Below are 13,649 nucleotides of genomic sequence, written 5' to 3' on the forward strand. Positions count from 1 at the left end.
CCACACTGCTGGCCAACCAGGTCTCCAGCAGGGTTCACAGGAGTCTGTTGAACGTTGTAGGGCTTAGCTCACAGCTTCATTGCTGTTTTTCCCTCACTTCCCCTTATTGGTGACAAACGTGGTCACCAATCAGAGCATGTATTCCTATTGAGTCATAGTCTTGGAAGGGGGTTTCTTCTGAGGGGTCCCAACCACTTGCCTTGATATCTCCTGGGTGAGCAACTTGCTTGTTCTTGTACTAATCAGTCGGTCTGCCTATATTGTTTTGTATTTTTCCTATTGCTCTTAATGTACTTTCGAAATTGATTTTTGAATTGTCCTCACCAAAATTTTACCTGCATGTGGTGTTAATGATTTGTTTAGATGATTTTCACATTCTGTTGGGTCACCTCTCTTTGGAATGAGCACAAATATGGATTTCTTTCAATTGGTTGGCCAGGTCTTCCCAATTTCATAGATGAGTAAGCACCTCCAGTACTGTATCAGTTTGGTGAAGTATTGCAGTTGGTTTTCTATAAATTCCTGGAGCCTTATTTTTCACCAATACTGTCAGTGCAGCTTGGACTTCTTCCATCGGTACCATCAGTTTTTAATCATATGTTACCTTGAAATGGTTGAACATCAACCATTTCGTTTTGACACAATGACTCTGTATATACCTCCCATCTTTTATGTTTTTCCTTTACAAAACATTACATATTTTTTTTATTATTAAATGAGAAAATCTCATGTGTTACATCATCACATGGCTAGTCAGAGAAATGCTGCAGTCATGAGGAAAGTCAATGTTGGATCAACCAAAGTCCTCATTTCTACAGCATTCATTTACAAAGAAATAATGTTCAACACAGCCCAACACAACATTCTTGGTTTTCTTCATATTGAAGTCCCCCCAAAACTCATCTTCTATTGGAATATTTTACTACATAAATTATAGTTCTTCATTTTTACAATTCACCCCAAACTGTATGAGAGATATATCCCACTAGTACTTCTAAAGCTGTTAGGAAATCCTTCCCACATCATTTGTCACCTGATGTGTCACTGCTACTTGTGTCTGTGTCTTCATTCTCAATAGTGGGTTGGAAAGTGCTGTTTTTCCAGGGTTCAAACTTGAAATCACAGATCAGGCCATTTTCAAACCGCCATTTTTTCTCAGACCATTCTTCTGTAACTGTTCACTAAGAACTTGAAATTTTCTCATTTCATCCTCAGTTAAGGGAACACATGTTTCATCATTTTCACTATCTTTCTGCCAACCCATCTCTTTTAACAACCTGTGCTCTGCCTCAAGTGAACTTGAAAGAACATCAGTTTGTGGGAAAGTTGAAGACCATATAATCTGTTGGGTAATCACTGAGGCATTGCCATTCTCTTGTGGAATTTCACTTTCATCAAAGCTTTAGTTTATATCCCTCTCTTGGTGTGTACTATTGCTGTTATGCAAATTAAATGAGTTGTCAGCCTTCTCTGAGACAGCATGGCTTTCATCTTCATGCTTTGCTTCTACTCTGTCTCTTTTCAATGCTTTTTAAAATTCACTCGTTTTATCAGTATGCATTCGTGTCAGTTTGGTTAGACAAGGCTGCGGATTAAGTTTGCCAACAGGTGAAGAGGAGCTAAGTGATGACACTCTTTCATTGAATTTGTTGATGGACTAAAGTTCTTGGCAGTTGATTTGAAAGTATTAAAGTTACCCACACCATATGTAGACTCATGAGGGAAAGGAGTTTTAACTTTATTTTCTGTAGCTTGGCTTTTCCATTATGTAGGTTTTTCGGTGGAGCAGCAGGTTTAGGGACTAAGCCCTTACAAACACCTGGACCAGCCTCGTTCTTAACTGGGTGTGACTAAAGATTTCCCACTACTGGGAATCAAGATAGCTGTAAGTCTTTTGCATTATCTTTCTTAATGTCCAGCATTCTTGGAGCTCTAGATTTAGGATTTGGAGAATATTCTAAGAAAGGAGCTTGGGAGATTTTTTTGGTTGAGTATGCGTGCGTCTGGACATGTAGGCCCTTATACCTGCAGCTAAAGATTATTCCGATTTGTTTCTGTCTCATACTCAGGATTTAAAGATGGAAAATCCTCAGCTTTAAATTGTTATCATTCTCTCTTATCTTCTTTCCTCCCTGTTTCATTGTCAGGTATATCATTTTCATGTAATCCTTGGCTTTTTCCAGATTGACAAATACTGTTACAAGAATGGGAACTTACATCATGGTATGCTTCCTCGTTGATTTATGTTTTCAGTACCATTTCTTCCATGTGTACACAATCCATTTTTTTTCTTTCCCTCCAAAATTACCTCCATTAAGACACCCCAGTCCAGAATCAAAGCCATCTGAAGAGTTGTGTCGTCGACGATTCACATCATAAGGATTTTCTGTCCCTGAAGTTTTTAGAATGTTTTGCAAAACTCAGTGGCGACCTAGTTGATGACAGTGGTGTAGGAAAATGAAGCCAGGATGTAACAAATTCCTGCTACACCATTTAGGTCCAGTCTCTCCAACTCAGTGAAACAACAGGACTGCGCAGGAAGGTGTTGGGTTTTCCTCTGTAATCTTTATGTTTTCCAGTTTTTTGTTTTTATTTTGTAGCCTCTGAAATAATTTCCAAGTTCTTTGAAGATACTTGACCTATGACTATTTGACATAGAGTTACTTCAAGTCAGCTACCCATACTTCTATGAAGTTTTCATGTGGCTATGTTGAGAATTAGCCAATTTCCTTGTATTTAAAATTACAAAGACTTCTGAAGCCTGTCTTCTTTATTATTCCATGTACTTGTTACTGTTGTATTTATCCACTCTCTGTGAAATATCCAATTTATGAGCAAAATAAAAAATAAAATTTCATATCTGAAGAGCATTCCTAAACATAAGCTTATACAAGGAGGCACACAGCTACCTCAGTATTACCAGGCTACTGGGAAACTGCAACATCTTAAATTTCCACGTAAATCAGAGATAAAAGGGAAAAAAATCTGTGTTCTTCCAATGTCTTCATTTAGAAAAGCTGTCCCATTGTGACATGTAAAGGGGTGCTATCAAAAATTCTTAAAACTTGTAATAAAGGAAAGAATAAACTACTATGAAACTTCAGCAATATTTGAACAGTAATTTGAAACTGCTGAAACTACTCAGTACCCAAATCAAACATATCTCATAGCTGGGCTGAAGAAGACCAACAGGGGGCAGGGGGTAAGCAGTAAAAATTCCACCAGCTGAAATACTTTAACCAGTTAGCTATAATCCATTTGAAGAAATGCCTGGTCTCTTTTTAGGTAGCTTGGGTATGCCACTGCACTTCATCCCCGGAGGACAGTTTTGTTACGTTGAATAATCCCCCTTTGCCACTTTTCCTCTCCCCCACAACCAGTCTCTCCTACTTTGGACACATTGTCCGGAGAGAACAGTCGCTGGGGAAGGATGTCATGCTGGGTAAGGTGGAGGGTCAGAGAAAAAGAGGAAGACCCCCAACGAGATGGATCAGCCAGGTGGCATCATTGATGGCGTCAAGTGTGGCAGCGGTAGTGAGGTTGACCCAGGATCGGATATTGTTTCGTTCTGCTGTGCATGGGACTCGATGGCACCTGACAACAACACCACCAACAACAACAACCAGTCTCAGCCCACCCATCTTCCTTTGATGCTTTGTGTTTCATTCAGTATTGTGCCCATAGTATCATTCAATATTGCAGGTCAAGTCTTGAATTTTTTCTTCAGTTATTTCAGCTTGAGAAAGGCTGAGCATGTTCTTCCTTTTCATTTTTCTAACTTTATGTCTTTGCAAATTCATTAGAATACTTGCCTTTATCTTCTCAAGCTGTCCTTTGAAATTTTGTTTCACTTCCTCATTTCTTCAATTCATTTTATCATCTATACGCTGGAGAGTGAGAATCTCTTCTAACATCCATTTTGGTCTTTCCTTTCTTTCTTGTCTTCTTAATGACCTTTTGCTTTCTTCCTGTATGATGTTCTTGATGTCAGCCCACAACTCTTCTGGTCTTCAGTCATTAGTGTCTAATGTATCAAATCTGTTCTTGATTTAGTCTCTAAATTCAGGTGGAATGTGTTTAAGGTCATATGTTGGTTCTTGTAGACTTGTTTTAATTTCCTTCAGCTTCATAAGCCTGAACTTGCATATGAGCAAATGATGGCCTGTTCTGTAGTCTGCCCCTGGCTTTGTGTTCCTGATAATATTGAGTTTTTTCACCATCTCTTCCTTACAGAGGTAGTCAACTTGAATCCTATGCAATCTGTCTGGTGAGTTTCATGTGTATAATTGTCTTTTATGTTGTTTTAAAAAGATATTTGCAATGAATAAGTCTATCATGCAAATTCCAGCATTATTTTTATCACCAAGGCCATGTTTTCCAACTACTGGCTCTTCCTCTTTGTTGCCAACCTTTACATTCCAGTCACCAGTAATTATCAATACATCGTGATTGCACATTTGATAAATTTCAGACTGAAGAATTTGGTAGAATTCTTCAGTTTCATCATCACTGGCCTTTGTGGTTGGTGGTATGTTGTCTTTCTTGTAGGTATATGCATATTATCTATCACAGACAGCGTTGTATTTCAAGGTAGTTCATGAAATGTTCTAAATAAATAATGTGTTCTGGGAATAAGTGTTAGCTCATTGTTAGCCCCGGACAGAGTGTATTTTCTTTGACTATCTATGAACAAACAGCTTTGTAGCTTATGATCTCAGAAACAACAGGCTCTACACTAGTCCCTCTCTCTTTGTCATTTAGTTCATATGCTAATGAGAAGCTCTGATGAAAATTTTAGGAGGGACGTGAGGAGAAAATGATGAGATATCCATTTAGGGCAATGAATAATTTGGAATCATTCAGAACTCTGTTAGCTTGGTGCTCATCTTGCCTACTTCTCTGGCTTTTACAATGCTCTCTTGGAATGATCTTTCTGAGAAATAAAAATAAGTTTGTTCAAGTCAACAAGAGACTATTGAGGTGAGCAGTCTAACAAAACATGGGAAGCTCAGTAGCTAGAAGTTATTTTACTTTTATCCTATCTTGACTTTTCGTGTTACCTTAGATCCTTTTCTGTGCCTACTCCAAATTTTTCTCATTTATTAAGAAAGGAAGCTCTAACTTTATAACTGTGAAATATCTGAGAAGAATAAAGTGTTCCCTGCCTTGTTGTTATTGTTGTTGTATGTCATTGAGTCATTTCTGACTCATAGTGACCCTGTATAGGGTTTCCAAGAGGGACTGATGGGATTGAACTGTCAACCTTGAGGCTAACTCAATTAGTGGTCCAGTGCTTATCCTATAGTGCCACACTGGGTCCCCACATTCTTTGATAGCCCCATGGAAATAACAGCTCATGTGTATATATATGCTTATGCCTAGGTGTGTTTCAATAGACCAGGAGTGGCCACAGCAATTTTCATTTTCTTAACATCTGATGGCCTGGTCCCTGGGGAACCTCAACAGCCAACAGTGACCCTCCAGCTGACTGATGTCAGTGGAAACAACCACTCTCTTGGTGAGTTTGATAATTATCTCTTTAGGACCACTAGGGAACAACCTAATATACTTAGGGAATCAGCTTGATATCTGTCTCTTCTATTGTTTGTAACCTTGCCTACATCACTCAGCTATTGAAAAGATAAGACGGGTACTATCGATGGAAACATGGTGCTAGATGAATGGTTTAAAAATATTATTCATCTCTTCATTTCTCTTCAGGAACATATGAACTGTCATGCAAACGTAACCCACTGGTTATAAATGTGACTCGTCACCTGAATGTCTTCTCCCACCATACCACCTCAGTGCTGCTGAATTTCTCATCTCCACTGGTGGGCATCTCAGCGGTGGCTCTAAGAACATCCTCCCACATCTTCCCTGCAGCTCCCAATAACAGCATCCCCAAGTACAAGGGGCAAGATTATCAGGGACAGAGGTACCAAGTGCCCTTCCCTTCCTCACTCCCTTTCTCCCCTACCTCCCTCTCTCCCTTGCTTTCTTCCTTTCTCTCACTCTCTTTCTTTCCTCTTATTTTCTGTGTGATGCACTACTATCATTGAGGTACACAGTGTCGTATGTATAGTAGGTGCTTAATTACTAACTGAAAAAGAAATAGGTCTAGAAACTACTAAAAAGACAGGAAAATAAGCAAGGAGAATTTGTGGAAACCACACATGGGTTTTATATTTTCTTTCTCTTTCCTTAGCTGAGCATAATTTTTTAATGTAAATATTTAACATCTTTATAAGGTCTTAAAACCTTTTTTTTTAACATATAAAACCACTGACTGCAAATCAGCATTGCTATATAAACTGCCAACATTTCTTTGCCAAAAACTCAATGTTCCCTAAGCAATGTATATTTTCCTACTTGTTCCTACCTGGACAATGTATATAGCAAGTTTAACAATTAGTTTTTGAAACATGTCATATAATCAGTTAGGGTTCCATTTGGAAACCAGGAATGCATTTGTTATATGTCTCTTCTTGTAGACATCTATGATTGTAAGTTGGAGTGATTATGAGACTCCTGGACTCTCAGCAGTAGCGTGCTTCATGATGTGGATATATCCAAGGTTAGCCCTGGTTGGGGATGCTGTTGTTGTTGTTGTTAAGTGCCATCGAGTCTGGCCTGACTCATAGCAATCCTGTATAGTGTTTCCGAGGTGCAGCTGGTGGGTTTGAACTGCTGACCTTGTAGTTCACAGCTCAGTGCTGATTCTACAGCACCATACCAGGAGTCCTGGTTGGAGATGGAGCACTCCAAACACCATCATCTGTGCTGCAATTGGGCTGGAATAATTCTTTAAATAGTTTTTTAAATAGTTTAATCCTATGAGTGGAACTGTACGTAACAAAGTCTGGTTCCTCAGGGAATAAGGTTTCAAGCAATCAGGATCCTAATCACAGGGGCTAGAGTTCCCGGCAATAATCCTTTATCAAGGAGGAACTCTGGTACTGCCGTGACTACTCCAGGTATACAAGATACCCAGTCCTGATTAGAGACAGGGGATAAACAGTATTAGACAGTATAGTACATTCTTGATTATCTATTACTGTGCAAGAAATGATCTTAGAACTTAGGGACCTACCACAGCAAACAGTATTTCACAGTTATTGTGGATGAGGAATTTAGATAGAGCTCAGTCGGGGGCCTCTGGCATAGGGTCTTTCATGAGGTGGCAGTGAAGCTGCAGACTAGGATGGCAGTTTCCTCAAGGCTTGAGTGAAGGTGGCAAATTCAAGTTCAATCTCATTTATGTCTCAGAAGATCTGTGCCCATGTGCTCGCTGACATGGGTGGTGGCAATGGGTGTTTGCACATAGGTGTAGCTCAATTCCTCATGACATGACTCTCTCCATAGATTCCTGAGTGTCCATATGCCTGGAAAGCTAGTGATTCAAGGGAGAAAGGCAGCCAAAAATGGTGAGCACAATGAGAGAGAACCTAAGAGAAGCCACAGTCTTTTTAAGACCTAATGTTGAATTGACAGTTGTCACATCTGTCATAGTCTGTTCATTAGAAGTGAATCAATAGCTTCTGCCCACACCAAGGCAGGCATCCTTAGAGGCCACTTTAGAGGCTACCTCCCACAGACAGTAATAGTGATGGTGGTGTTTTCTGTCAAGTCAATTCTGACTCATAGCTACCCTATGTGACAGAGTGGAACTGCCCTATAGGGTCCCCTATGTTCTTTTCTCCTACAGAGCTACTGGTAGATTTGAACTGCCTGCCTTTTGGCTAGCATCTGAACACTTAACCATTGCATCACCAAGGTTCCTTACAGTAATGGTTGTTGTTAAGTGTCGTGGAGTTGGGTCCGACTCATAGCTACCCTGTATGGGTTTTTGAGGAGCAGCGGATGAGCTTGAACCACCGACCGTGTGATTCAAATCAAACTTGCAGTCCAATGCAGTAACCCCCAGCACCACACCAGGACTCCAGTAATGGTTGTTGTTGTTGTTATGTGCCGTGGAGTTGATTCCGACTCATAGCGACCCTGTACAGGGTTTCTGAGGCTGTAAATCTTTACAGGAGCAGAAAGCCTCATCTTTCTCCCGTGGAACAGCTGGTAGTTTCAAACTGCTGACCTTGTGGTTGGCAGCCCAATTTGTAACCACTACACTACAAGAGTTCCTTCCAGTAATGGTTGATGTTGTTGTTATGTGCCATGGAGTCGGTTCTGACTCATAGTAACCCTGCACAGGGTTTCTGAGGCTGTAAATCTTTACGGGAGCAGAAAGCCTCATCTTTCTCCCATGGAACAGCTGGTAGTTTCCAACTGTTGACCGCGAGATTAGCAGCCCGAATGGTAGTTTATATTAATTGAGCACTAACCATGTGCCAAATATTGTTCAAAGTGCTTTGTTGTTGTTGTTAATTGCCATTGAGTTGGTTCTGACTCATAGTGACCCTGTATGAGATTTCCAAGGAGTGGCTGATGAGTTTGAACCCTGGACCTTGCAGTTCAAACTGACCTTTCAGTCCAATGTTTATCCTACAGTGCCACACTAGGACTCTATTCTAAGTGCTAAGGAGGGAACAATTAGGAGGAATGAATTCTAGATAGTGGGCAGTATAATGTTAACTAGTTCATTCGCAACTATTAATTAAGTCTTCTCAGTGAGTGAACAAGTTCAAATATTAACACAAGATTGTAGTGTATTAAAATAATGTTGTTTACTAAAATCATTGCCTTTCTCACATGTATTTTCAAACTGCTTTTTTCTGCTGGCTCTATCGCTGGCCTCAAGCCATACAGAATTTCTTTCAGGTCTTTGAAACATGTGTTCTTGATGAGCTTCACATCTTTGCACATAATGTTCCTACTTTCTTGAATGCCTTCCAGCATTTTTCTTCAGCTCATTCTTCACCATTAGGGTTCATCTTTTGTGAAGCTTTCTGTGAACTCCATCCCTGTTTCCTTGGGACCTGGTACATATTCCAAACTCTACAATAGCAGCTATCACCTTGGGCAATAACTATTTCACTTATTGTACTTTCTCACTAAACCTGAGCTCCCTACAATGGGAATTCTGCTCAGTATCTCTCTGAACCTCACAGTGGGCCTAGCACCTACTAAATGCTTAGGAATTATATGTTGACTGAAAGTCAGGAGCATTATCTATAAATGCTCTCAGGAACAGAAGTGAGCAAGCAAACCAGAAAAAAAGTAGAAGTCATGGCCTCTCCAGGTCTGAGGAACAAGACTTCCTCTCACCATCACAGCTATGAAGTTCTCACAAAGGCTTTGATTAATTGTGATCGTAACTACTAGTTCTTCACTCATTTTCATGTGGCACCGTGAGGTAAAAACCAAGTTTATATGCATACATGCAAACCAGTAGAAATAAGATATTATTCTCCAGTTTACACAGACTGTATTCGGAGTGCATGAGCATTTCCAAACCACATGTGAATGACAGGAGCCATGTAAATTGACTTTTTGTCCTCAGCCAGCAAATCAGTGCAATATAGTCAATTTTGATACATAGAAACAGTAATGTTGTTGTTGTTGTTATATGCAGTGGAGTCAGTTCCGACTCATAGCGACCCTGTACAGGGTTTCTGAGGCTGTAAATCTTTACGGGAGCAGAAAGCCTCATCTTTCTCCCATGGAACAGCTGGTAGTTTCAAACTGCTGACCTTGTGGTTCACAGCCTGATTTATAACCACTACACTACCAGAGCTCCTTAGAAACCCTAATAGATCCCATATATTTTTCTTTGTAAATATATTTAAAATCTGAACCTCTATTCTATCTAGTCTATCTCAAAGACAGAGGAGTCAGGTGTCTTTTGCAGCCTTGTATCAATTACAGTTGTGTATGTAGATAACACCATAATATGAAACTTTCAAGTTCTGGGCATAGTGAAAGAGATTCCTGGCTATCTCCTTGTTACCCCTTATGACCTGAATTCCGTTAATACTTACATGGGCAGAGAAGAGCTGACACATGCCTGGCAGTAGAAGATTTGTTACCTACTTTGTATTTAACCATTTATTACAGTGACTTGTGCCTCCTGAAACACTATGTCTTTAAACCTACCTGATTGCCTCACAGAGACCCTCCGCTAAAGGCCTATGAACTTCTCAGGTCTCGCTCAATACTGCCAATTGTGATCTTGGTCTTGAATCCTTTGACTTTGATTCCTTAGCCTTGTTTCCCATTCTATTACGTTGGCTACCTAGTTTTTGATCCTTCGGACTTAGTGTACTGATGACGAAGTCCTTGGGTCTTGAAAACCAAGCTTAGTTTTTCTGGTTTGGGATATAAGTACTCAATAGGAGCTCGATTCATTATTACTCTATGGCTCTGCCCACTTTTGGGAAAGGTCCTATGTAGCCTAATATAGTATCTCATGAGTTGAGGGATCAGGAAGACTTTCAGTCAACCCAGGGTTTTGTTGATGGCTTTTGGAAATGGAGCTAATGTTTTCTATTAATGTAATGGGTCCTAGAGTGTATCTGAGATATAATCCAGGCACTATGTTGATTTCCTTCCTTAAGTGAGTCAATTCACTTGTAAATAATCATGCCACTCATTTATCTACTTAGGGAATGCACAAGGTCAAGTCTAGGAGAATGTATTGATAGGAATAATAGCATGTGGTTTCTCCTACACTGGAATTTTATTCTTTTAGTCACATGAGTACAATGGACACATGATTTTGACTTCTCTGATCCTACATAGTGATATATCCATAGGATACCTCAGTGCTTAATATTTTGGAGATGGCGAACATAATAATCTTTTCCAGACATGGCCTAGAAATTTCTGACTACTCCTCACTCTACTTTATTGCACTTACCTTCATATTCATTCATCTACCTACCTGCTCTAGAAAAGGTTGAAAAGCCTGTGTCGTACTTCCAAACCACTGTACTGCTTTCAGCTTGTCCTTGTATTTAAAAAAGGTTTGCTATGTATACTTTTATGTTACATAATTAAGTATACAAATTTTCATAGTTGCTTGAACTTTATTAGGGTCCTACCGCTTGCCAGCCATTTTACCCCTTTAAATGCTTTTGGCTTTGAGTAGTACTTTGTCTGGAATTAAAATTTCCACCTCTGCTTTTCTTTTGTTTGTATTTGTTTGATAAATATTTGCCTTTCTTTTATTTTTAACTTTTCTATAGCTTCACTGCCAATGAGCCCAGGGCACAAGACTTCACTATACTGTTTACAAAGGCAGGAGGATTTCACTGTGAAAAATCACTTCAAGCTTTTATTCTGAAAGCATGTCTCATGATTCTCAAGCCTTTAGGCTCCTGTAGGACTCTGTAATGTTTTTACCTTTGAGACGCCTCTCTTTCAGGATACAATAGGCTTTGCCAATAGCTCCCTCGCTCATTCATCCCCCACCCCACCAAAACCCTTATGCTTCCTAGCCTAAAGTACTGAAATGAGTAAAGAAAGAGTGTTACTAATGGGAAATGATGGCTAGAGAACAGGTCTCTGACCTCTGGAAAGCAGTACCTGGTTTTCTGATCTTTACTGGAACCAGTGAATGAAAAAGAATGACCAGTTTCTTTCTCCTCGTTTAGGATGGCTCCATTCCTTATTGGATTTTTTTCTCTTTTCTTCAAAAAACAAAAAGTGCATGCTTTGGCTTCTAGTTTCTCAATTCAGTTCCAGTACATTTTGAAGTCAGGAGGAAATCCTTACAAGCTCTGGCTGTTAGTCTTAGTTTTCATTTTAATGAGAATTTTCATCATTTTCTGTATTTAAGTGGAAAGCAGGGATAAATTACTTCATAGTGCTCTTGTGAGATCAGCTGAGCATAATGCATCCTTGGAGCTGCCAGCACTGTCTAACGTGGAGTGAGAGTACTGCCCATGCTAGATTCTCCATCTATTTTTCAAATCATCCTCCTTTTAGGTGTGCCAGTTATCAATGTGTTCTTCTCATCTCCGAATCTACCCTTCATCACCCTGCTTTGTGATACCAGATCTGGGTTCTATTAACATTTATGCTTTGCCAGCTAGCACAATGCTAAGTTTTGTCAGGGAATGTTCTAGTGAGACACTGCTGAAAGAAGGGCTCCTCTTTCTGGCTTTGGTGTGCTTGTCTTTCTCTTTTTGCCATGACATGACCAGCCAGAGCTGTAGAGGGCACCCAAGGTCAAGTACAGCATCTACTTGGGCTCCCAGGACACTGTCTTCAGATGTCACTTTATTACCATTAACAAAAAGTGATAGTCTGGTTGACTATGATGCCTCTGCAGCCATGGGTTACCACATTTCCCATGAGCAAGAAGCTCAGCACTGCACTCAGTCCTAAAGGTACATCTAACCCAATCCCCAAATCCTGTCTCATAGTTGATCTCCTAATACCATTCCCAGATACAACTCTGTATCACTTCAGAGTACTATCAAGACAAAGCAGTTAGAACAGAGAAAGTTCAATATAAATAGCTTCTAACTAGTAACTGAAAGTAAAGAGGACTTAAAATATTTACTAATGAAGATCAAAGAGCACAGCCTTCCATATGGATTACAACTCAATGTAAAGAAAACAAAAACCCTCACCACTGGACCAATAAACAGCATTCTTATCAATGGAGAAGAGATTGAAGTTGTCAAGGACTATATTCTTCTTGGATCAACTGTCAACACTCGCAGAAGCAGCAGTCAAGAGACCAGACGGCATATTGCATTGGGCAAATCTGCTGCACAGGAACTTTTTAAAGTATTGAAGAGCAGAGATGTCAGTTTGAGGACTAAGGTGCGCCTGACCCAAGCCATGGTATTTTCAATAACCTCATATGGATGCAAAAGCTGGACAGTGAATAAGGAAGATCGTAGAAGAATTGATGCCTTTGAGTTTGGTGTTGGAGGAGAATACTGAAAGTGCCATGGACTGCCAAAAGAACCAATAGATCTGTTTTGGAAGAAGTGCAACCAGAGTGCTCCTTGGAGGCCAAGATGGCTAAGCTTCATCTCTCCTACTTTGGACACATTGTCCGGAGAGAACAGTCTCTGGAGAAGGATGTCATGCTGGGTAAGGTGGAGGGTCAGAGAAAAAGAGAAAGACCCCCAACGAGATGGATCAGCCAGGTGGCATAATTGATGGCGTCAAGTGTGGCGGCAGTAGTGAGGTTGGCCCAGGATCAGACATTGTTTCGTTCTGCTGTGCATGGGGTCGCTATGAGTCGGTTCCGACTTGATGGCACCTGACAACAACAACAACTAGTAACAAAGAATTAACTAGTAAGTTGTTGTTGAGTGTAGTTGAGTTGGTACTGACCCATAGCAACCCTGTATAGGGTTTACAAGGAGTGACTGGTGAGCTTGAACTACCGACCCTGAGGTTCAAACTGACTTTGCAGTCCAGCACATTAACCCACAGTACCACACCAGGACTCCAGTAAGTAGTAAAAATGACTTTAAAAACAGAACAGTGGTTGATAACGGGAGGGCTGAGGAAAGAGTATTGACTCAAGGAGGGAATGAATGTGGAAGACAATTCTCTCAGGGCTGAGATTTAGATCTCATTGGGAAGGATGGGAGTATGACACACTTGGTGGCCAAGAGAACTGCTAAGTTGCCGTAGGCTGGGGTTGGCAAGCAAAACCCTGCTCACTAGGTTTATATAAACCCTGAACAAAAGGTTTACATAAATACCTGCTGGGGTATTATTGGGGA

At 40.3% G+C, this 13,649-nt stretch overlaps 1 protein-coding gene and 1 pseudogene across 1 annotated transcript in view; one reads left to right on the forward strand and one right to left on the reverse strand.

Annotated features, from left to right (window-relative positions):
* Positions 1-13,649, forward strand: part of PAPPA2 (pappalysin 2) — a 536,466-nt gene that overhangs the window by 349,786 nt on the left and 173,031 nt on the right. The window contains exons 12-13 of the mRNA XM_006867073.1: positions 5,383-5,518; positions 5,722-5,938. Coding sequence (XP_006867135.1) covers positions 5,383-5,518; positions 5,722-5,938 — 353 coding nt within the window. The remainder of the gene's footprint in view (positions 1-5,382; positions 5,519-5,721; positions 5,939-13,649) is intronic.
* On the reverse strand, positions 1,023-2,944 carry LOC102814221 (annotated as a pseudogene).

The sequence above is a fragment of the Chrysochloris asiatica genome, unplaced genomic scaffold, assembly GCF_000296735.1.
Source record: "Chrysochloris asiatica unplaced genomic scaffold, ChrAsi1.0 scaffold00100, whole genome shotgun sequence".
NCBI lineage: Eukaryota > Metazoa > Chordata > Mammalia > Afrosoricida > Chrysochloridae > Chrysochloris > Chrysochloris asiatica.